Raw genomic sequence first — 24,724 nt, forward strand, 5'->3', positions numbered from 1 at the left:
ATGGTAGATTTTGTTATATACTTTCATTACAGTAACAAAAAAATATTACTGATTGGCAACTGTAAATAACCATTAGCAAGAAATAGGTTATATTTGAGCTACATCATGGAATACAGGCATCATAAACAATGACAGTAATATTGTCATAATTAACCCACTGTGCTTTAAATAAAGCAGTAGCATGCCATCCTAACAGGTCACTCTGTACCCAGGATACAATCCACACAACTACAGGTCATTCTGTAAAGGGGAACAATTGGGAGGTGGGGGAGGAACAGGACTGAGGGCCAGCAGAAAGAATCAAAACAGGCAATCTTGGGAGTTGGAGGTAGGGGGACCCTCTAGAATGTACCAGAGATCCAGGAGGTGAGACTCTCTCAGGACTCAAAGGGAGGGACCTTGGATGAAATGCCCTACAGTGGGGAGAGGAACTTGTAGAATCCACCTCCAGTGGAAGCATGGGGTTGCCATCCCACAGTCAAATACTCTGACCCATAATTGTTCCTATCTGGAAAAAACTGCCTGGACTAAAATGGAGAACAGCCTGAGGAAAAAGAGGTCCAGCTACAGGCCTAAAGTGGGATCCAGCTCAAGGGGAGGCCCCAAGACCTGACACATTACTGAGGCTATGGAGTTCTCACAAAAAGGGACAGATCATGACTGCCCTCCGAAGACCCAACAAGCAGCTGAGTCAGATGCAGATACTTCCACCCAACCAATGAACAGAGGCTGCTGACCCTGTGGTTGAATTAGGGAAAAGCTGGAAGGAGCTGAGGAGGAGGGCAACCCTGTTGGAGGAACAGCAGTCTCAAGTAACCTGGACTCCCGAGATCTCTCAGACAATGGGCCACCAACCAGGCAGCATGCACCAGCTGATATGAGGATTCCCAACACATCCACAGCAGAGGACTGCAGGGTCTGGACTAAGTGAGAGAAGATGCATCTAACCCTCAAGAGACTGGAGGCCCCAGGGAGTAGGGAGGTCTGGTGGGGTGGGGGCATCCTCTTGGAGATTGGGGGTGGAGGGAACTATAGGATGAGGAACAGTCAGGGGGCGGAACAGGATGGGGATAAAGACTGGACTGTAAAAAAACCTAACAGGTCATTCTGCAGAGGGCCAAGAATAATGGGCCAGTGGTTCACTTGCTGCTTTTGCGGAGGACTCAGGTTAGATTTGTAGCACCTAGAAGGTGGCTCACAACCATTTGGAACTTCTGTTTCAGGAGATCCAATGACTTCTTATAGGCATGTACATGGTGCACATACATGCACGCACTCAGACACATAAAATAAATAAACCTTTAAGAAAAAAACAAAACAGAACAAAAAGTAACACCTTTTTGCTAGGCATGGTGGTGACAGCCTTTAATCCCAGCATCCCGGTGGCAGGGGAAGGCTGAACTTTTTGAGATTCCTAAACATTTGAGAAGCAATGGTTTAGAGTTGAAAGTGAGGCTGGAACACAGTGACAAAGCACATTATCCAGCAAATGCAAGGCTCTCGGTTTGTCTCCAGCACTCAAAAAAATAAAAGACATACTAAACACCCTTAGCCCTTTTGGGGCTCAGATTAAATATTCAGTAATATGATTGTCATTATTACTACATATTGACTTCTACTCTGGAAGGACTTATGAAAAAAATCCCAACTAAGCATTTATGGACAATGCTAAGTTATCACTTGAAACTCTAACTCCTAGATGGGGATGATGCCTTCTGTTTAATATTCATATAGCACACACACACACTTGCACACACACACGTGAAAGTATTATATTGAAAAGCAAAAACATTTATTTTCTTTAAAAAAGTAAGAGTGTTTTGTCTGCTTGGAAGTTGCAGATATATTTCTGTCTCTGGGATTGCACTAGTTAGGACTCTCATCCACATAGTATATAAAACACCTCTTAACAGTTCTGGACACAGACTTAATACTTCAATAAAAATAATGAAAATAGAAAGGAATGGTTTTTAAATCTAAAAGTAGAAAGCAAAGAGGAAACCAAATCAACACACAAAACATAACTATGAAGATGCTAAATTTGGAGATATTAAAAAGACCAAGTAACATAAATTTTGCTTAATCTTTCTAACTCGTTTTAAACAAAACTTACCTTTCTGTGCACTCTTCAATCCTTTAAGCCTAGTATATTTACCACTAGTGTAAGTGCTCAATAAATATTTATGAGAAAAGTAGTAAGACAAAGTCTCCATAAAAATGATGGAGGAGACTTTTTTTTTTTTAAGATCCTGTTCAAAGGCAACTTCTGACTTCTGGGGACTATTTGTATAAATGGGAGGAATTAGTTCAGAATTTCCAATACCTTCCAGGACATGAACCTATGCTGCTTCACAGACAGTAGCTAAAGGCAAATTAAAGCATCCTCTACAAACTCAAGAGTGAACAGATCTGATAAACACTGGCTCTGCAAGACTAAGTAGCAAAGTAGAAAATTACATTACAGGCTCGAGAATTACACCCATGCCATTTCATATTTCTGGATGGGTTTTTTTAGGGGGAGGGGGCAGTGCGGGGGGGGGGGTTATTTTAGACAAGGTGAATTCTGTAGTCCCAGCTGTTTTAAAACTCACTCTGTAGCCCAGGCTATGAACTCGCGGCGACCTTTCAGCTTCCAGCTGTTACAGGCATCAGCCACCACGCCCGACTGTTACCCACTATTTTCTTATAGCGCAATTAAAGTGCAGTCAATTTCCCATCTCTTGCCCTATACAGTCCGCCAAAATGCAGCACTAGCTTCATAATCTTCAACTCCCGCCAAACTTTTTGCAAGCGTCTTCAACTAAGCGGAAGTGACGTTAAACGGATGACCTAGACTTGGAAGAGTTCAAATACCAGCACTCTAAAACATTGTAATGTGTTGAGAAAATTCCCAACCCTGTTATATTCTCCTTCCTTTAGCGATGCGAAAAGACCTGACTAGAACCTTGCGACTTCATTCTCAACTCCAAATTATTCAAAAATTTCCTCTTACTCATCTAGACAAGGAGGTTACACCGTAACCTCTCAAGAACTACAATTCCCATGAAACACTACCGGAAGCAAAATGAGGAAAACAGGGTCTCAAAGCATCTTGGGAACTGTAGTCGCAGGAGCCAAAGTGCTCAGAAGCCCTGCCTCCACCACTAAGACTGGAGGAACCAGGTGTTCAGCCTGGAACCCGTTACCGCTAAGGGGCGGAGCCACATCCTTAAAGCCTTCCTCTCATCTTCCCACATGAACGACAAAATTGTCCTTTCATCCTTAAAAAGCTCTATAATCATTCCCTGAAGAAAGAGAGTTGTCTACCACATCTCCAGTGATTAAAATCGCCCGGAACTCGCCCACCTCAGGATTCTACTCGTGGGAAAGGTGGCTCTTTCACAAGTGGGCAAAATGGCTGTCCTCCTAGCTTTATCATTGGTTGACTCTTACGTCGTTCAGGGACGACAACTTGCCCGGGATTGGTTCTTTTTCTTTTGTGGGTGGAGATAGACTTAGTCCCGTTCTCCCGCTGTCCCGCAGTGATAATGGGGGTGGAGCGAAAGTGGTTTTCAAACGCTGATTGGATAATTTGTATGTCACTTAATGTTGACCTAGCGTATGAGGTAGGCTGCTTTCCGTCAACGCGACGGAGAGGCGGGGCCAGTGCGTGGTGGGAAGGGGCGGGATTCTGCCGCCGCGGCTGCCGCTGGAGCCGGTGTCCGGGCTGGTGATGGGGTTAATTCCCTTCCGTGAGACTCTACCTTGCAACCAGCCGGCCCCGCCGTCGCCCCGCTGTGCCGCGCTCCCGCCACCTCCTCCTGCTCCTTCTCAGTAACGCGGGTAAGAGATGCTGTCCCCTCCCCCGCGGCGCCCCGGGAATAACGCGCTCGCTCCCCTCCCCCGCCCGCCAACCGGTAGCGCTAACGGAGCGGGAGAGTGAGGCAGCCGGGGAGCTAAGCGCTGAGGAGACGGCGTCCCTCCCCTCTCCTCCGGCCCGCCAGGGGCCGTCGGGTTCTGAGGCGAGCCCTCTAGTCGCCTCCACCGCGCGGTGCCCGCCGCTTCGCTGGGGGCCATGTGCAGCGCCAACCCCTTGAGGCCTAGCGGGGGAGCTGGGGACAGGTTCCCGAGCGTCCCTGCTGCAGCTGCTGCTCTTGCGAGCCCTGGAGATCCGGGGAGGACGGAGGGGAAAAGCAACATAGTCAGGCCAGGCTGGAGCAGGGACCGTTCGCGGAACTGTTCTCCGGGGCCTGGACCAGATGCCCGGGGCTGATACCCCCGCTCCGGGGAATTGTCACACACACCAAAAGGGAAACAGCACGTCGTGCCCGTACTGCCCGTACTGCTAGAAAAAACACAGTGGGGAAATTAGCAAGAAAGTTGAATGACTGTCAGAGCCTTGGTCGTTGATGGACGAACCTACGGGGGACGTTATGATGTAAATCCCCCTCCCCCCTTTCCATCCCTGTATATTAGAAGTTTTTTTTTTTTTCTTCTTGTGGTTATGTACCAGAGATTGTCACTGTTGTCTGAAGTTGCTTTTAAGGAGAAACAAAATTGGGTTTGGCTGTTGTGACTTCTGTGAATTGGGTCCTGAGAGAGCAAGTCCCCTAAACTAGTTAGAGGTGAAGAGGTATCTTCCAAAGCAGTGCTGCTTACTAAATAATAAGGTGCATTTCTGAAGAGGTAAAAATAGAATTTCTAGCATGAATGAATACACACAAACACACATATCCCACTCCTAAGGTTATAGTTTGGCTGGGTCACGTTAAAGAATCTCATACCATACTCCCCTTTATTTTAGATTTTTTCCCTGGACAGGGTCTCTCTGTGTAGCCCTGGCTGTCCTGGTACTCACAATGTAGACCAGGCTGGCCTTGAGCTCACAGAATCCACCTGTCTCTGCCTCCCAAGAGCTGGGATCAAAGGTGTGGCCCCCCATCGCCCAGCTAAAGAAACCTCTTAAATTTAAATGTCATTGATTCCAAGAGCATCGAGTCATAAAAAGATGAAATCAACCTCGAAGCCCCTTCCTTATAATACTTGAATCAGTAGAGTTCATGTAGCTACCCATTTAACTGAAGAAATATCATTCTCTTCAGATTTTATGTCTTTATATTTTAGGGGATTGTCTTATAATTGTATCAGATTTTGATAGTGTGCCCATCTTTTCAAATTCCACTCTGCTTTTTCAGCCTAGGAGAATATGACTTTAGTGGACCCTGTAATCTATAATAGGCATGGCTACAGACCACCCCATTTCTAAGATTTATTTGTTTTAGAGAGAACACTGGTTCTGAATAAACAACCTATGCTTTGACTAATAGACTATTTCTTCTGGGTCACAGAAGTACCTTAGGAATCTGCCATGTTCTCAAAATAATGCAAGTAGATACAGAAGTAAAATAGATCCATTCACTTGGATTAAGAAGGAATCTGGTTATGTGTTACTGATTTTTTTAATGTAGTACATAGCTTTTGAAGATTAGTTCCCTCAGCTTCTCCATTGAGTCCCCATAGCATACATTCCCTAGCATAGTTCCCCAAACTTGATAATTAGTTGGCAATTTATGCAGTGATATATTTAGGTCTCATGAATTCTTTGTATGGAAGGTCTGATGAAAATACAGGGGACTACATTCTTTTACTATTTGTGGGACCATTTTATGAGGCTAATCTAACCTAACCTCGGTTAATAATGGGGAGGATAATGCTTAATCTATGGAGCTGTAAATAGACTATGTAAAGCTACTAGGATTGTGTCTCACATGTATATATTTGTTACATTAAGTTTTTATCTTTGTTTTCTCATTTTCATATTTAGAGAATGAATTTGCTGTTCATATGCAGAGTATTGTTGCAGTCTCAAAAATCTCTTCTACTGTTGAGTGTTAATGTACACAGTGGCTTAAAACAATATCTCATAGCCAATTTTTTTGTTTTTGTTTTATTACATTTACTGGGGTACGGGGCGCAGCACAGAAGTACCATGATACATTTTAGGAGGGTGGAGGACAGTGGTAAGGTTAGGAGAAATCAGTTCTTCTTCTATCCTATTGGTCTCTGGGATTGAACTCAGGTGGTCTGATTTGAAGGCCAAGTGCCTTTATGCACTAAACCATCTTGCTAGCCTTTAGCCATTTTTTTTTTAAGCAGACAGAATATATGAAATTGGTCATTGGGTATCAAAGAGAATTTTGTCATACACAGTATCTTTTTTCCTTTTGTTTAAAATTTCTGCGTTTGGAACATATTTCAAATAGATTACCCATAATAAAAATGTGCTTTGTGTTTTAGTGTTTTAGTAGTAAACTAGGGTTGTTGTCCTGCTTTACTTTGTTAATATGTTTCAAGGTCTAGTTTACAGTTGCTTTTGGACTCATTCTGTTACCAGAGAAACCAAGTGACTGATACAAAGTTAAGACTGAGAAAGTTATCTTACCAGACTGTTGCTTTGTGCTCTTGAGGTTTGTTGGTTTTATTTTTGCTATTTTTTTTTCCTCAATGCTAGGGATTGAACCTTTCACCTCATACATGCCAGCAAGTATTCCAACATTGAGTTAAATCCTTGCTCTTTAGTTCCTACTCCATTGTTTAGCAGTCCTTGGGTATTTTTTTTTCTTTGAAATACCATATTCCTCCCTGTTCCCAAGTATATTTGAAAGTATAGTTTTCACACATAAAGGTGTCCTTGGAGTTGGTGCAGCCGAGCCAGGTTTCGATTAGCATGCCAACAGTTGTGTTATGAAGTGTTGCTGGTACTATCCAAGATTGACAGCATCTACATGGTCACATGCCACTGAGTTATTGAGCTCTGTGTACTTGGGTGCTTCTCTAAAGGGACTTACCCAGTAATTAAAGAGGTTTTTGTTTGAACTGACGTTTTAAATATCCAGTTATAACCATTTGGGTTACTATTAAGCTGCAATTCTTATAAACAAGGAAGTGTAGTAAGAGTTGTGTATGCTAAAGACTAATGAAACTATAATATTCTGTTCCTACTTGAAGTAGAAAACTTCCCAATTAACCCTTCCCATGACCTGTTGTAAAAATGTCCAGCACTCACATGTCATAGAGGTGGATGTGTTTCCAAGTGGAAATGAAAATTTCGGATTGCTCTTGTTGCAAACCACAGAACCAGCCCTCCATTTCCCATTCTTGCCTATAGGAAGAATAATTTATTTATGGTTTTAGGTAACTAAATTGGCAGGTGATAGAAAAGGAAATGTATTAGTTTTTTCCCATATAATACTAAATGTTAAAAAAAAAAAAAAGATTACATTGCCTGGCACTTAATCCTTTGAGCTCACTATAAACTTTTATTAGTAATACAAACATGCATCATGCACCAAATAACATAATAAAATTTCTATCAAATTAACTTGGATCCTTATATAAGGGCCTGGCTAAATTAAGTAAAACAACTTGCTTATATCTGGTGTTAACTTACATATGAATATATATAATCTCCACAATGCAGTTTAATAAGTCAGTGATGGACAAGTGAAATAAGTTCTAAATCATGGCTCAAAGCTAGTTCTCTGCCTGAATTTCCCTGCAGTTTGTTTTATTTCCAGGTTTTGTTCTTTACTGTTGTGCTGCCCACCCATTCTTAGTGTTCACACATACATTAAGGTAAACAGTTTCCTTTAGAGTTCTATTGCTCTTTGCTTTGTCAGTTGGTAGGTTTGTACCTTTTCGGGGAGTGGAAGGAGGATGTTTCATGGCAGTTTCTCTGTGTAGCCCTTGCTGTCCTGGAACTCTCTTTGTAGACCAAACTGGGCCTCACACTTTAGAGATCCACTTGCCTCTGCCTCCTGAGTGCTAGGTTTAAAAACACGTGCACCATGCTTGGCAGTTTATACCTTTTTAAAAGTTATTTCTTATTATGTATATGGATGTTTTGCCTGCATGTATGTCTCTGCACCTCTTGTATGTCTGGTGCCCTCAGGTCAGAAAAACTGTATAGGATCTTCTGGAACTGATGTTATACACTGTTGTGAACTGCCATGTGGCTGCTGGGAATTGAAGATGGGTTCTCTAAAAGAGCACTCAGTGCTCTTAGCGCCTCAGCTGTCTTTCCAGCCCTTGTGACTCTTCTTAATTTTTACCTGTAAACTCACTTCTCAGGAAAGCATTTTTGAGCCTCTTATTCTGTAAATACTAGATCACTTAGCATTTTTGGATGGGAGCTCTTTGGGCTTCTCCATTTATGTCATCTATAACTTGGTGTAATTTTCTTTTAAAAGAAATTAAATGAAATTATTTGTTTGTGTTTCTGACTTTTAGAGGTGTAATCTGATGTCTGATGCAAGGAAAGTTCTGCCATTTGACTTATGCCAATTTTAGTTTAGTGACAGATTGAAGCTGACTTTGTAGTTGTGCTGGTAGCTTTACTAACCTCTTCTACATGAAAGGGTTCCATAACTACATGGTTGTGTCTCCTTGCAATTTGAGGTACAAGTTTAATCAGCTGCAGGTCATTATACTAAGGGATGATCTAGAATATAAAAATAAAATGAAAAGTTCTAATATGAAATTAAAATTTTCTGCATGTGTGCAAGCTTAAATAGTGTTAGACTTTTTTAAATCTTGAGAAAGGAATTTTCTTATTATGGAATTTCTGTTTAAAATTAGTAATTGGGTTGTTGATTTCTGGAAATAACTCCAATGTCCCTCACTGAGTAAGTTAAACTGTGGTGTATCCATACCATCTATGTTTGGAATACTATGCAGCAATAAAGGGGCCCAAGTTGTAGCTATAGTAATAGCTTGGGTAGACCTCAAAGAAAATATGATAACTTAAAAAACAAAAATCTTAAGCAGTTACATACCATATGGTTCTGTTTATGTAATATTCTTGAAATGAGGAAAATAGGACGACAATGATGGGAAACAGGAAGCAGAATGATAACCTAGGGAAGGGGTGGGGTGGAATTGGGGTGTGTGATGAGATAACTCTGCATCTTGATTGTGGTGGTTGGTTTTTTTTATTAAACCTATATGTTTAATAAAAGTATACGTCACTACACACTCTGATAAGTAAAGTATTAAGTATGTTTTTGTTTTGTTTTTTTGTTTTTTGTTTTTCGAGACAGGGTTTCTCTGTATAGCCCTGGCTGTCCTGGAACTCACTTTGTAGACCAGGCTGGCCTCGAACTCAGAAATCCGCCTGCCTCTGCCTCCCGAGGGCTGGGATTAAAGGCATGCACCTCCACGCCCGGCTCTTGTTTTGTTTTTTGATGTGGAGTTGTTTAGAAACAGCTTTTTACTATGTATCCCTTGGCTGGCCTGCAACTCACTATGTAGACCAGTGAGGCTTTTTGTTTTTGTTTTTGTTTTTGTTTTTGTTTTTGTTGGGTGGGGGGTAGGGAGTATAAGAGAGGGTTTCTCTGTGTAGCCCTAGCTGTCCTGGAACTTTTTTGCTGACCAGGCTGACCTTGAACTCAAACACCCAACTACCTCTGCCTCCTGGAGTACTGGAATTAAAGACCTACTTACACATCTACTGCCCAGCTCAGAGTGAGATTTTAAACTAAATAAAAAGCAATGTCTTAGCTTTGAAAGTAAAAGATACACCTGTAATGGCATTAGAGGAAGCTAATTGAATGGAATGGTACTTTTTAGATTTTGCTTTCATTGCAAAACTTTATTGTTATGTTAATGCTATCTGAGCATAGAAGAAACTCTGAGGGCAAACAGACCCAAGGTGTTCTGTTTTCATGTTGTATGCATAATAGATGCAATAAAGACCAAGCCATCACATTGTATGACTTGTTTCCCTGCGAGTCAGTTACTTCTCCCCCCCCCCCCCTGCTACCTATCTCACTCCCTTCCTCCCTTTCTCCTTCCTTCTTTCCTTCCTTCCTTTGTTCCTTGGTTCATTACATTACAGCTTTTGTTTTCCAACTCCTCTTCTTACAAACTCAAAAGAATCTATGTGTCAGTCATCAAAACTGTTCTTTGGTTGGTTTCTGAAATGTGATTTTATCAAGAGGCTATTCATTAAATAATAAAATATTTTATTTACCCCTTTTGAGATGGGAACCTGTCATCATTTTTGTACCCATGTTTATTCAGCTATTTAAAAAATTATCTACTAGACAGGTGGTGATGGTTGTACCCCTTTAATCCCAGCACTCAGAAAGCACAGGCAGGCAGATTTCTAAATTTCAAGGCCAAGCCTGGTCTACACATCTGGTTCAAGGACAGCCAGGGATACACACACAAAAAAAACCCTGTCTCCAAAAGAAAAAAGAAAAAAATGATTTACTTTAAAATTTTTATGTGGAAAAAAAAACCAAAAATTTTATGTGAATATGTTGTGTACTTAATATGAATTTATATGCACCAAGTATGTGCAATATCCTGTGGCACCAGGAAAGGACATTGAATCTTGAAGAACTGGAATTACAGGTGGTTGTTTGTAAGCCACCATGTGGGTACTGGGGACTGAACCTATGTCCTCTGCCAGAGTAAATGGTGCTCTTAACTGCTGAGACATCTCTGTAGCCCCATATCTAGTTTTTGTCTCAACATTTTTTTCAAAAGTTTGGGAGTGGTTGTAGGGGGGCTATGAGGGATTCGTTGGGGGTCAGGTAGGGGGGAGTTTGTTGAACTGTCTCAGTACTGTGGTTGGAAATTTGTTGACCAAAAATGAGGATGTTAGCACACTGTAAGTTTTAAAAGAGTTTTAAAATGCTAAAACTGTTTAAATGTCTTGAAAGAGGGGATTGTTTGACTGTTCAAGGTCCCCTACCCCATGTGTATTTTATTACCATATCTCTCTTAATCAGTAATAACTTTCTTAAGAATCCAGCTTGAGCCGGGTGTGGTGGCGCACGCCTTTAATCCCAGCACTCGGGAGGCAGAGGCAGGCGGATTTCTGAGTTTGAGGCCAGCCTGGTCTACAAAGTGAGTGCCAGGACAGCCAGGGCTACACAGAGAAACCCTGTCTCGAAAAACCAAAAAAACAAAACAAAACAAACAAACAAAAAAGAAACCCTAAAAAAAAAAAAAAAAAAGAATCCAGCTTGAATTTTCATTAGGATTTTATTAAAACATAGGCAAATTTGGATAATACTGCCATCTTAACAATATTAAATAAAGTATATTTACATAAAGATTCACTAGAATAACAAGCTTATATATTTACATAAATACTATATTGTATGAACAATAACTTTAAAACAATGACATTGATTTTGTTTTTTCCTTAATTCTACTCTGGCACTTTCCCTGATAGGATATGTGGTTTTGATTAAACTATAAATGATATATGAATATGCAGAATGTGGCTCAGAGGTAAAGCCCTTGTCTAATATGAGTAAGGCCTCTGACTTTTAATCCTGGCAGAATGTGCATATCAGGAACACATACATAAACACAAACACAGAAGAGCACAGTTTAGTGATGCAAATAGACAGGGGAGAACCAGATGGACCTTTTGAACGAATCTTCATGACCCCATAGTGGACCTTAGACTAAACTTATGAGAAGTACTTACCCAATGGAAACCTTCAGACCTGGCTGAAAGAATCTCCTGCTATTTAGGAGCTAGTGTATAATTTTGAGCAAGTTGCAGTCAGTCTATACCAAGACTTGAGTTGAATTCACATACCTTTCTGTTACACTAATCTTTGGTTTGGCAGAGTTTTGAAGAATTAGTTTGTTTTAAGATTTTTTTTTTACTTAGGTGTTTGTGACTGTTCTCCATATGTGTGAGTTACTGCAAAAGTCAAAAGAGGGTAGGAGATGCCTGTACCTGGAGTTACAGCAGTTGTCTTTTTTATACTCGATGAGGATGCTGAGAACCAAGTATGGCTAAAGTAGTAGTTACTCCTAAATGCCAAGCCATCCCTTCAGCCTTATTTGTTCTTAGACAAGGTTTTTCAGTTGTCATGGATGAACTCAAGTTGATGTTCTTGTCTCCCCTCCCAACTGTGCCAGTGTGACTAATTTTGTTGTTTGGTTTTGTTTTTTCCTGGATAGGATTTCTTAGTGTACTGGCTATTCTAGAATTCTCTCTGTAGAGCAGATTGGTCTTGAACTCAGAGATCCTCTTGCCACTGCCTCCTGAGAGCTGGAATTAAAGGTGTGCACCTCTACCACCCTCAGTCATGGGGCTAATTTTTTTTAATTGTACTCTTAAAAAAGAAGAAAAGAAAAGAAATGAATAGATAAATAAAAGAAAGGCTGGCCACCTTTGGCCTCATGGTCTACTGAGACTAATTTTATATATGCATATGTATATATGTGTATATATATGCATATGTATATATGCATATATATATATATATATATATATATATATACACACACACACACACACACACTATGACGTCAGGAAGAAATTGTTAAAATGGGGAGAATGGGGAGGAAAGATTGAGAAATAAATAATGGACTTTAGGGCCAAAGTAGCCAGGGAAGAAGTCTCTTGACTTGAGAAAGAGTGGCATTAAGTGAGGACTATGAGACAGAAAAAATTAATAGCATTCTGAGGCCTTATAATGGGAGAAACGGAAGTACCATGGGAAGTATGAAAATATATTTATAGAGTCCAGAAATGCTTCAGATCTTTTCTCTCTGTATAACAAGCCCTGCTTCTCACTTAACCAAAAGATGTCTAAGCTATTTTTAGCATTGCCTGCATTTAAATAAGTGATATATCTGTTGGTATGAGAAGTTACTCTGACTCTTTTGAGCTTAGTTTAATGAGTAACTGGGTAACTTTCAAAGTCTACTTTCGGTGCTGGAGAGATGGCTCAACAGTTAAGAGCACTGACTGTTCTTCCAGAGGTCCTGAGTTCGATTCCCAACAACCACATGGTGGCTCACAACCATCTGTAATGGGGTCTGAAGGGAGCTACAGTGTACTTATATACATTTAATAATTTTTTAAAAAGTCTACTTTTTTTTTCTTTTTCCAGAGAGTATGAATGGAAGTAGATAGATAAAGATATATAGATATATGTGCGTGTGAGTGTGTGTGTGGATGTATGTATATGTATGTGTGTGTATATATATATATATATATATATATCCCTTTAGAACAGGAATGTGCAGATTGTATATAGAAATCAGGCAAATAATCAAGTCTTGTACTATTCTCGTGACAAAAACACATTCCTGAGGAATCTTTTTTTTTCCTTTTTTTTTTTTATTATTATTGGGTATTTATTTCATTTACATTTCCAATGCTATCCCAAAAGTTCCCCACACCCTCCCACACCCACTCCCCCCCCACCCACCCACTCCCACCTCTTGGCCCTGGCGTTCCCCTGTACTGAGGCATATAAAGTCTGCATGACCAATGGGCCTCTCTTTCCACTGATGGCCAACCAGGCCATCTTCTGATGCATATGCAGCTAGAGACACGAGCTCTGGGGGGTGTGGGGGGGTACTGGTTAGTTCATATTGTTGTTCCACCTATAGGGTTGCAGATCCCCCCATCTCCCTGGGTACTTCCTCCAGCTCCTCCATTGGGGGCCCTGTGATCCATCCAATAGCTGACTGTGAGCATCCACTTCTGTGTTTGCTAGGCCCCGGCATAGTCTCACATGAGACAGCTATATCAGGGTCCTTTCAGCAAAATCTTGCTAGTGTATGCAATGGTGTCAGCGTTTGGAGGCTGATTATGGGATGGATCTCTGGGTATTCTAAGTTTTTGGGCTAATATCCACTTATCAGTGAGTACATATCATGTGAGTTCTTTTGTGATTGAGTTACCTCACTCAGGATGATGCCCTCCAGGTCTATCCATTTGCCTAGGAATTTCATAAATTCATTCTTTTTAATAGCTGAGTAATACTCCATTGTGTAAGTGTACCACATTTTTTGTATCCATTCCTCTGTTGAGGGGCATCTGGGTTCTTCCCAGCTTCTGGCTATTATAAATAAGGCTGCTATGAATGTAGTGGAGCATGTGTCCTTCTTACTGGTTGGAACATCTTCTGGATATACGCCCAGGAAAGGTATTGTGGGATCCTCTGGTAGTACTATGTCCAATTTTTTGAGGAACCGCCAGACTGATTTCCAGAGTGCTTGTACAAGCTTGCAATCCCACCAACAATGGAGGAGTGTTCCTCTTTCTCCACATCCTCGCCAGCATCTGCTGTCACCTGAATTTTTGATCTTAGCCATTCTGCCTGGTGTGAGGTGGAATCTCAGAGTTGTTTTGATTTGCATTTCCCTGATGATTAAGGATGCTGAACATTTTTTCAGGTGCTTCTCAGCCATTCGGTATTCCCTGAGGAACCTTTTATCTTTACCTTTTTATTTCTTTCAATTATCCTGCACCCCCTCCCCTTTTGTCCTGTGTGTGTCTGTCTCTGTCTCTCTGTCAGTCTATCTCTGTGTTTCAGTACACATGCATGTGTACTAAGGTATATTGCTAGAGATGGAACCCATTTTGAAATCCAGTCTAAGCACGCCTATACCACTGAGGTGTAAACCCTTAGTGCTTACTTTTTAGTGTTGGAAGGGAAATGAATAAGCAGAGGGCAAGACTCCAACTGGTCCAGAAACTAATAAGGCATCAGAAAAGTGCACTATTGTCATTGTGACCTGCTCCTCTCCACAAGACACTACTAGAGAATAGAAATTAGGTGTGAATAGGGTGGGGGACTTTACTTGCTTCATTGGCTCTAAGGCTCTCATTGACCTTGGCCTTAAAAAGAAAAAGTTTTAGAGGAGTTAAACATAAATACCCTTCAGAGTTGGCTCCTGTTTATACTTGCACAGGATGTTCACCCTTCTTAACCTTACCTAGTAGTGTATGATATTTACTTCATGGCTTTCTTGCAATATGACGTGGGTGTGTACATATGCACATAACTATGGTTCACACAGAAATAAGAGGAGTGGGTGCTTTCCTTTAACCTTTATGGTAGGTCATGGGAATCACATGTAGGTTGTCAGGCCTGCTGAGCTGTTTCATTGGCCCCTATAAAGCTCTCCATTTACCTTACCACTGACATGGTCAGATTAAGTGGCAGTTAAGAGAATTAATTGACTGAAATGTTAAGTGAGCTTCTATATTGCCACTACATTATTAGCACCCAACACTTTAATTTTAGAAAGGTATTTCCAGACTTTTCTAATGTAAATTTTTTCCTGGTTTATAGGCATCTTGTGAAAATTCATGCAAAAATGATAATATTAAGAGATAATTAATATGTTTTTAAAAGTTCACAGAATTGGCTACAAAGCAAATTGTTTCTGTCATTAAAGATGCACCTCTGCTCATGACTTGATGTGGGTCCATTTGATGTCAGATGTCAACATTATTAAATCTGCAGCTTTCTCTTCTCTTTCCTTTCCCTTTACTTTTCTCATCTGCTGCTTTGTGTCAGTTTTGGATACATTTGCTTAAAGGACAGAATAGGTAGAGCCATTGAAAAGGGGAAATAAAGAACTCAGTTTTTTTTTTGTTTTGTTTTGTTTTATTAATTAAATTAAATACATGCAACTCAGAGGAGTACATGGGGCTTATAGTGAAATTTAAATAACTGTTAGTTGGACTTGTTTTACTACTCTGTCACAATTTGAATGTCACTTAAGAGTTTTCCTTGTGCTGGGCGTGGTGGCACACGCCTTTAATCCCAGTGCTCGAGAGGCAGAGGCAGGTGGATTTCTGAGTTTGAGGCCAGTCTAGTCTACAGAGTGAGTTCCAGGACAGCAACCAGGGCTATACAGAGAACCCCTGTCTCAAAAACAAACAAACAAACAAACAAACAAACAAACAAAAGAGTTTTCCTTGTTTCTTAACTCTTCATTTGGTGTTTTCTCTGGAGTTCTCAGTTACTGGCAGGAGAGACAGTCCAAGACCCTTAGGTAGTTCCAAAGCATCTGTACACTGATTTTTTTTTCCTAGTCATGTAGCCTTATGAAATTAACTTATAACTTAGGTATGAGGTAAGATTAACAGGATTAACTAACAATAAAACAGAAAAGTTACTATGTTCTGTAATAAAAGGATAATGTGGTCTTTCTGTCCGAATGCCTTACTTTGCTCATTTGGTTGTGATGAGACAGGGATGTGAGTGACAAAGTGTTGATTGGGCCATTTGAACACAGATAGTACAATACCTAAGTAAATAATTTTAATAGCTGAGATGGCTTCTGAGTGACTCAGGAGCCAGGAGCCAGTTGTATATACAGTATAACTGTACTAATCAAAGGGATGGTGCACACCTGCCAGGGTACTGGATGTGACAATCTTAAGGTTTCATTGTGCCATTTAGAATGCCATGTACTTGTAAACTCATGAATTGTCAATTTTGTGAATTTTCCACATAATATTTTTAGACCACTGTCAACCATGACTGCTAAAACCATAGAAGACAAAATTGCCAATAACAGAGGACTGCTGTGTTTACCTGAAGTGAACACAACAGCGAACTTAAAATACAGGCCTTCGATCTCCCAGGCCAACTAGCATCATTTTTACCAAGTATAAATCATTTTAGGAATTACTCTGTGCTTTTCTTTATCCCAGAATTAGTGAAGGCAAAGTTGCTAGTACTCACTACTAAATTTGGTATTTTTAAATACTAGAGTATTTAAAAATCAGTTAAACCCCGAGGTTTTAATGGTTTGTTTGGTTGTTGTTGTTGTTGTTTTATAATTTTTTATTTATATGGGTGGGGTTACTTCCTGCAGTGCATGCATGGAAATAGGAGACAACTTTGAGAACTTGTTTCTCATTTTCCATCACATGGGCCTTAGGGATAAAATTCCGGTTAGCAGGCTTGGTAGTGAGCACCTTTATGCTTAGCTTTATCACTAACCCAAACTTTGTTTTATTCTTCCAGACTTTTTAACACTGCTCTTACAGTAAATGTTAATATTCTTCAGAACTGATCCTAGTGCCTCACATGTCTATTACTCACATTACTTAAGGTCAAGAAAACCACACTAGTGAGTGAGTAGCTGGCATATCATCTAAACCTTAAATCTAGGTGATTTACTCACTTTGGTTTTTAAGAGTAAACTTGGCCTGGCAGTGGTGGTACATGTCTTTGATCCCAGCACTTGGGAGGCAGAGGCAGGTGGATTTCTGTGAGTTTGAGGCCAGCCTGGTCTACAAAATGAGTTTCAGGGCATCCAGGGATGTTACATAGAGAAAGCCTGCCTTCAAAAAACCAAACTAAATAAATAGTAAATATGTGTGTTGCAGAAGTAGGTAAGTTAAAAGGCTATCTGCTACAGGAATGCCAGTAGCAAGCCAGGACAAAGAAGGAAATGGAAGTGTGAAAAGCACATATCACACTCCAAAAGCACAGCTATTAATGTCACTTAGCGTAGGAGTAGGTTGTCCATGTACCCATTTTTAAAACTCACCAGGTTTAATATATTACAATTTGGTTTCTGTTATTGTTGCTGTTGTCTGATTTCTGTTATTGTTGTTGTTATTGTTAATGGTGGCTTGTTTTGAAAAAGGGGAAAGGACCAGCTTCAAAATCCACTCTTCTTTGATATGATAACTAATTTATGGATATTTTGGGGTAGGCATTAAATCATATTATTTTTCATGTGAAAAGAGCTTATTGACACTTAGCCAAGTCATGTGTAATTATGATTTTGCCTGTTACACTGTGAGGCTTGAGGGAACATCTTTACTCATTGAGTTCTAGGAAATGTTTCTTTCTGATTCTTTGCTTTTTAAAATTTGAGTGGCATGTCAAAGATAATTGCTAACCTGATTTGAACATGAGTTTTATTATCTGATTCACTAAGCTTTATTTAGATTTTCAGTCAGTATTACACTGAAGATAAATGTTTATTTTGTAAGAAAATGACAGCTCATTGTTAGTGTTAGTTTTAACAACTAGATTATAACCCAGGTAGTGGTGGTGTGCACTTTAGTCCCCATATTCTAGAGACAGAAGCAGGCAGATCTAAGTGAATTCTAGGATAGCCAGGGCTACACAGAAACCCTGTCTTGAAAACCAAACAGAAACAACAAAACTAGATTATAAACGAACCAAAGCTGTTCAGTTCTTGTAATTGCAAAATAGCAAAGTTAGCATAGTTTGTCTATGCTATATCTGAGAAATAATTTCAGGCTGTTAATTAAAGAGGTTTTATTTGTATGCATTTACAGATCCCAATAGAAAGTTTTCAGCATTGTGAGACTAAGAAAACATAACCAGGAATGTGTCATGTATCTGAAATCCCATTACTGTAATCCCAACACCATCACCTGAGATGGGCATCTAGACTTTAGAGCAAGCCTGGGTTACATTCATAACAAGACACTCTTCACAGAGCAGGGGGAGGTGAAAACACATACATGCAAACTTTGTACTCTGCAACCATTATGAAAGCATACCTGTATTCCTTTTAAGTAAATGACTTGATCTAATGCAAAATCTTCAAACTGTAAGTCAACCAGTCATAACTTGAAGAGAGTGAGAGAGTAAGTCTGGTTACTGATGCTTAGTACTTTATCAAGCCCAAAATGCTGGATTTAGTTAGTATGGTAATTAAAAATGGTTTTGAAGGATGTTGGTAGAGATTGAGACACTTCAGTAAACCAGATCCACTGGGCATGGACATGTGCCTATCAGGTGGCTGAAGTCAGAGTATTCCAAGTAGGAAACCAGTCTGGGGCTATATAGCAAGAGCCTGTCTAAACAGAGAGCTAAAACAAAAACAGTATCAAAAATCACCAGTAATGGACTATTAAAGTAACTAATAGGGACCTTTAGAAATAAAAATAAGGAGTTTCTTAAAAGTTGTGAACTAGACTATGCTGTTTAAAATGAAGTTAAGTTTTGAGAAGTAAGACTTTTTTAAAATTTTGATTTTGCTTATTTTTAATAATTCTGGATAGCATACCCAGGGCCATTTGTATGGTGGGCAAGCACTGTACCACTGTGGTAGGTCACCAGCATTGGTTTTTGAGATGAGATTCCATTCTGTTGCCCAGGTTGATCTGAACTTCTGAATACAAACAATTCTTGTTCCTCCGCTTCCAAGTAACTCAGCATGCTGTTGTACCTGGATGAAGAGAACATTTTAATACCTAGTATATTGTAACCGATATTTCACATCCCTTCCATGACTTAGCTTATGAATAACTTTTCTTGGTTATCTAGATGATTTATGTCTTTGAAAGTCTTTATGAACTAAAGTGCATTCAAACTGGAAGAAGCTCAGTTAGATTTCATTATGAAATGAAGTACAGTATTTGATTCCCTTTTCATGAAGTATGTTCTCTATGAAACAGGAAGATTGATTGAAATTTCAAGGACAACTTAGGCCCTATAGGAGGACCAAGCCAGCCAGGGGTACATAGCAACTTAAGAGTTTGTGTATGATCTAACATACAAATAATTATAAAATTGGCCACTGTAAATTTTCTTGTTTGAAACAGCTTTAGGGGCCAATTCATATATCATAAGAGTTATGAATTTGAACTATACAGCTCCCTGGATTGAGTATATTCACGAGTTATAGCCATAATCCAACTCTAGACTCTCTCTTTATTGTTCCAAATAGAAATCCTATGTCTAGCAGAGGTCGTTCTCTCCACACACACTTCCACATTTTAGCGTAAAATAAGCAGGAATCTTTGTCTCACATTTGTCTGTTCTAGTCATTGTGTATATATGACATTGTGCAGTATGTGTGGATCTTTCACTTGGTGTGTTTTTAAATGTTAAGGTTCACCCATGTTACAGCATAGATCAATGCTATGTTCTTGTTTATTCTGCTGAAAAGTGTCATTGTGATATTTGTATCACATTTCTTTTAAGATGTTGGGTGTTCTTGTTTTTTATTTTGGGTTATTATGAAGTCAGTGCTGCAAGACATTGTGTGAATTCTTCATACAGGTACATTTTCATTTCTCTTGGGTGTGTATCTGGACATATAGCATCATTGGGTTCTGTTTAAAGAACTGCCAGACAGTATTCCAGAGCAGTTCCACCATTCCACATTCTCATCGGCAGTATGTTACAGTTTCAACTCTCCATCCCAGATACTTCCCCATTACTTGTTATTAAGTCTTTTAAAAATATATAATATGCATGCTAATAGATGTATAGTGGTATCTTCTTATTTTGCTTCATATTTGTCTATGGACTAAAGATGGCCAGAAGCTTTGTATATGCTTATTGGGCAGTATTGATTTTGTGTAGACTTTAGTCCATTAATATCTAGATGTTGTCTATCTTATCCATCCCTCAGTTACTTGGGATTTTGAATGTGCATTCCATGTAAAATTACTGTATGGATGTGAACACATTAAAGGCCTACTTATAAAGCCAAATCAAACAATTGGATAGGTTTTTTTTTTTTTTAACACTAAAAATGGTCTGCCGGGCGGTACTGCAGTGATGCACACCTTTAATTCCAGCATTTGGAAGGCAGAGGCAGGTAGATCTCTGAGTTTGAAGCTAGTCTGGTCTACAGCAAGTTCCAGGACAGACGTGGCTACACAGAGAAACATTATCTCAAAAAACAAAACAAAAAAAAATCTATATGTATCTGTGTATGTACCACCACATATGTGTGGAGGTCAGAATGATTCTCTTCTTCCATTGCGTGGGCCCTGAAGATTGAACTAAACTCAGCAGACTTAGTAGCTTAGTCTTTACCTGCTGAGTTATCTGACTAGCTTTAAGTTAGCTTTTAACTTAGTATTTCTCACACCTGAAAAACTAAGCAGTAACTAGTTTAAGAAAATTTCAGTTTATGCTTGTTTTCCTACCATAAACTATAAGTTTATCTTCTTTTACTCTCAACTATATCTTTATTTGGATAATAAAACTTATCATCGTTCTTCTTGTTTTAAATATACTTTAGTTAAATGTAAGTATTTAGCTACCTAATGCCTTGCTCTATACATTATCCTGCTTCAGTAGAATGGTGAGTTCCATCCATCTTCAAGTGATTGTAGAAAAGCTGAGGTTCTGTTTTTTAACAGCCGTGCATGACATAAAGTATAGTGGTTGCAGGTTGGAGCCATGTAAGAAGGCATGAGCAAAGCTCAGCTCAACAATATTTTCCTTCAAGTGTAGCAGATGTACCTCATATATATAAGCAAGAGATAAGAATTATTGGAGAACTAGAGATAGATAGAAAATAGATGCAGTTTTTGATTTTAGAGCCATCAGAGAATGGTATCACTTTTTTTTTTTTAATGTGGAAGTCAGTAAAGTTTTCTAATACTTAGATATAGGTCATTTGTAAGGCCTTTTTGGTTTTTCAAGGCAGTGTTTCTCTGTGTAGTCTTGGCTGTCCTGGAACTTGCTCTGTAGACCAGGGGTGCCTCAGACTCACAGGAGACCTGCCTCTGCCTCCTGAATGCCGGGAATGCCGGGATTAAAGTCATGCCTCCACCTTCTTGATAAGCCCAACACTGTATTTTTTTTTTTTTAATGTATGGGTGCTCTGTTTGCATGTACAACTCCATGTTAATAGAAAGCATCAGATCCCTTTATAGATGGTTGTGAGCCACCATGTGGTTGCTGATAATTGAACTTAGAACCTCTGGGAGAACAGTCAGTGCTCTTAACCACTGAGCCATCTCATCAGCCCTCAGGCCCAACATTTTTAAAGATAGTTGTACTTGCTTAAGAGGTCTCTGATGCCTACCTGAGCTTTCAGTTGTATTTATTTTTATCTTTGTCTTGTAATTATATAACTATTGTTGAGAGTGTGAATGCACTGGAGTCATAGATATGCTGATGGTTGTGGAAAGATTGTTTGAACCATTTACACTTTCTTATGTGAGATTACCTTTTAGAAATAATGCCACACCCTTAAGAAACAGTTATCTGAACTCACCGATGTTACTGGTTTGTGATTATGCACTAGCTAGAAATTTGCGACAGTTCTTTAGGCCATGACACTAACAACACATACACTGTCTTCAGTGTAATTACTTACATAGTATATTTTATCCAAAAACTCTTTAAATCAGTGAAAAATCTGTTACCAACTTTTAAGGTATGATTAACATACAATAAACTATATACATCCAAAATATATACTTCAAAAATACTTTTTAATATATAGTTTATTATTATTTTATATGCATTGGTGTTTTACCTGCATGTATGTTTGTGTGTGTCAGAAGCCCTGAAACTGGGATTTACAGACACATGTGAGGTGCTATTTTTATATGTATGGATGTTTTACCTAAACATGTATCTGTGCACCTCATGTTGTTCCTTGAACCCTGAAACTGGAGTTATTAATGGTTCTGAGCTGAATTAAACTCAGGTTCTCTGTAAGAATAACCTGTACTTTCTTAAGCACTGAGCCATCTTTCTAATCCAAAAAGATTTTTTTTTTCTAATGGATAGCTGTTCAAGTTTGTCTCCTATGCATGTAGGATCTAGATAGAAAAATAAGGGGCTGGTGAGATGGCTCAGTGGGTAAGGGCACCCGATTGCTCTTTCGAAGGTCCGAAGTTCAAATCCCAGCAACCACATGGTGGCTCACAACCACCCGTAATGAGATCTGATGCCCTCTTCTGGTGTATCTGAAGACAACTACAATGTACTTACATATAATAAATAAATAAATCTTTAAAAAAAAAAAGAAAGAAAAATAAAATATCTCCCCTGCTAATACCGGTTGTCAATTTGGATAAGACACACCTAATATTAGTAAGTCATACTAACTCATGGTACATTATGGCAAAGAACTTGTCTGCATTTCCTTTGTGTGAAACTAACTTTAAAGATAACAGACTATTACAGTGAAGAAATTTTAGGGTAGCCCGACATTTAGGCTGCTGTTTGGTTAGTACTAGCTTTTTTAAACCAGATTTATAGTCTGAATTTAGAAACGAAAGCAGTGAAAAACAACTTGGAAAACTTGTGAGATTGGCTAGGAAAAGTTGTGGACAAGGAAAGCTTATTTTTTAGTGAGTCATTAGAAGAAGCCAAATACTTGACAATAGAAAAAATGTCTCAGAAATTGACCATACCCCACTAATGGCAATCAAGGAAATAAGGGTTTTTGTTTTGGTTTGGTGTTTTGGTTTTTTGTTTTTGTTTTTGTTTTTCGAGACAGGGTTTCTCTGTATAGCCCTGGCTGTCCTGGAACTCGCTTTGTAGACCAGGCTGACCTCGAACTCAGAAATCCGCCTGCCTCTGCCTCCTGAGTGCTGGGATTAAAGGCATGTGCCAAGGGTTTTAATTCATTAAAAGACTGCTCTGAGAAGAGAGTTCCAGGGCTATCTGCTGGCACAATATCACCTGTGAAAATACTTATTGGTGTTCAGCCATACAGGTAGAAGATCTGCTACTCTGGTCTAAGAGGTCTTGACTACTACTTGAATTTACAGTAGATATTGGCATCAATCAAACTAGACTGGTTTTGTAGGCATACAGGATACAAAGTAATGTGTCATGGAGACCTCCACCTACATCTCAACGGAAGGTTTTGGTAGTGTATTATAAAGTCAAGACTCCTGCAGTCAGACTGAGCAGATAGTGTAGGAAACTGAGGACAAAACCCAAACATTACAGTAGCGAGCCCAGGAAGCTAAGAAATGCCAGGATGCCAAATGATTACTGAGGAAAACCACACTACATAAGCAGAGCCACCCACACAAAATACCATATTGGCTACAGCTAGAAAGCTGTAGGGGCAGTGCTACCCACGACTTTAGGCACCCACAACTCTGCCTAGGCTGCCAGGCAGTGTACTGTTGTTGGATATAATGTTTGTCTTGCTGGACTTTGTTCTTTAGTTCCATCTCTTCTATCTGTACCCTTCTTCCTTTTTGAAGTAGTTATATTTACTGTTCTATTTTTATCTTGGGAGTATATAATTTATTTTGTATAATTTCATACAGGCTCACAGCTAACAATTGTCTGAGTCTCAGAAGAGGCCTGGGCCTTTTGTGGGTTGCTGGGACTGTTAAGACTTTAGGGACTCCTGGAACTAGATTGAATACATTTTACATTATGAGATGGAGGTGAGCCTTTGTGAAACAGGTGCAGAATGCTGTGGCTTGAATATGAAATGCCCATATATGGTTGGTTTGGTTGTTAGCTGGTTGGTTTTTGCAGAGTGTTGGACCCTGAGGGCTCTTCCTAAAAGGGAATTGATGTTACGATTAATTTATAATATGATGACATTATTAGGAGATGGTAAAGGAGGAGGTAGCACTTGGAGGAAGTTGATCACTGGGAGTGTGTGCTGGGAATATGTATCTTTTCTCTGCATGTTCATTTCTGTTTCCCAGTTGCCATGAAGTAAGAACTTTGCCAGACCATGGTCTTTTTCCATCATATTCTACCTCAGCACAGGTTCAAAAATAGAACCTGCTGACCACAAGTTGAAACCTCTGAAACCCTGAGCCAAAATAGATCTTTCTTCCTTCAAGTTGTTTTTCTTAGCTGTTTGTTATAGTGATGGAAAGTCTGACTAACACACGTTAATCTGAGAAAAAAAATGGCACAAATTGTCCACAGAATATTTTATATTCTCTTATTTTCTTTTTTTAAAAAAAGATTTATTTATTTTTATGTATTTAAGTACACTGTCACTGTCTTCAGACACACCAGAAGTTGGCATCAGATCACATTGCAGGTGGTTGTGAGCTACCTTGTGGTTGCTGGGAATTGAACTCAGGTCCTCTGGAAGAGTAGTCAGTGCTCTTAACCGCTGAGTCATCTCTCCAGCTCTATTCTCTTATTTTCACGATTTGTGCATCTTGTGGAGAAAATATTCTTCTACCTAAATTCTGTGCTTGTGCCTTTTAATGCATACATCT

At 39.4% G+C, this 24,724-nt stretch overlaps 2 protein-coding genes and 1 pseudogene across 34 annotated transcripts in view; 1 reads left to right on the forward strand and 2 right to left on the reverse strand.

The window, feature by feature from the left end:
- Positions 1–3,392, reverse strand: part of Zranb3 (zinc finger, RAN-binding domain containing 3) — a 148,875-nt gene extending 145,483 nt beyond the window's left edge. For 3 of the 12 annotated variants that reach the window (XR_001784077.1, XR_003954872.1, XM_006529408.1), the window contains exon 1: positions 3,307–3,379. Coding sequence is in view for 3 of the 12 variants with exons in the window: in XM_006529408.1 (XP_006529471.1) it covers positions 3,307–3,311 (5 nt within the window). In the remaining 9 variants the exon portion in view is untranslated. Of the gene's footprint in view, positions 1–2,113 lie in introns of all 12 variants that reach the window. The other 9 variants (XM_030253114.1, XM_006529409.1, NM_001285945.1 and 6 more) reach the window with 8 other exon arrangements.
- Positions 3,393–3,620: 228 nt separating this feature from the next.
- Positions 3,621–24,724, forward strand: part of R3hdm1 (R3H domain containing 1) — a 134,457-nt gene continuing 113,353 nt past the window's right edge. For 21 of the 22 annotated variants that reach the window (XR_001784078.2, XM_030253185.1, XM_006529417.3 and 18 more), the window contains exon 1: positions 3,621–3,822. The gene's annotated coding sequence lies outside the window, so the exon portion shown is untranslated. The remainder of the gene's footprint in view (positions 3,823–24,724) is intronic. The other variant, NM_181750.2, reaches the window with a different exon arrangement.
- Gm29383 overlaps positions 4,182–24,724 on the reverse strand; it is a 36,860-nt pseudogene continuing 16,317 nt past the window's right edge.

Source organism: Mus musculus, chromosome 1 (genome assembly GCF_000001635.26).
Source record: "Mus musculus strain C57BL/6J chromosome 1, GRCm38.p6 C57BL/6J".
Classification (NCBI taxonomy): domain Eukaryota; kingdom Metazoa; phylum Chordata; class Mammalia; order Rodentia; family Muridae; genus Mus; species Mus musculus.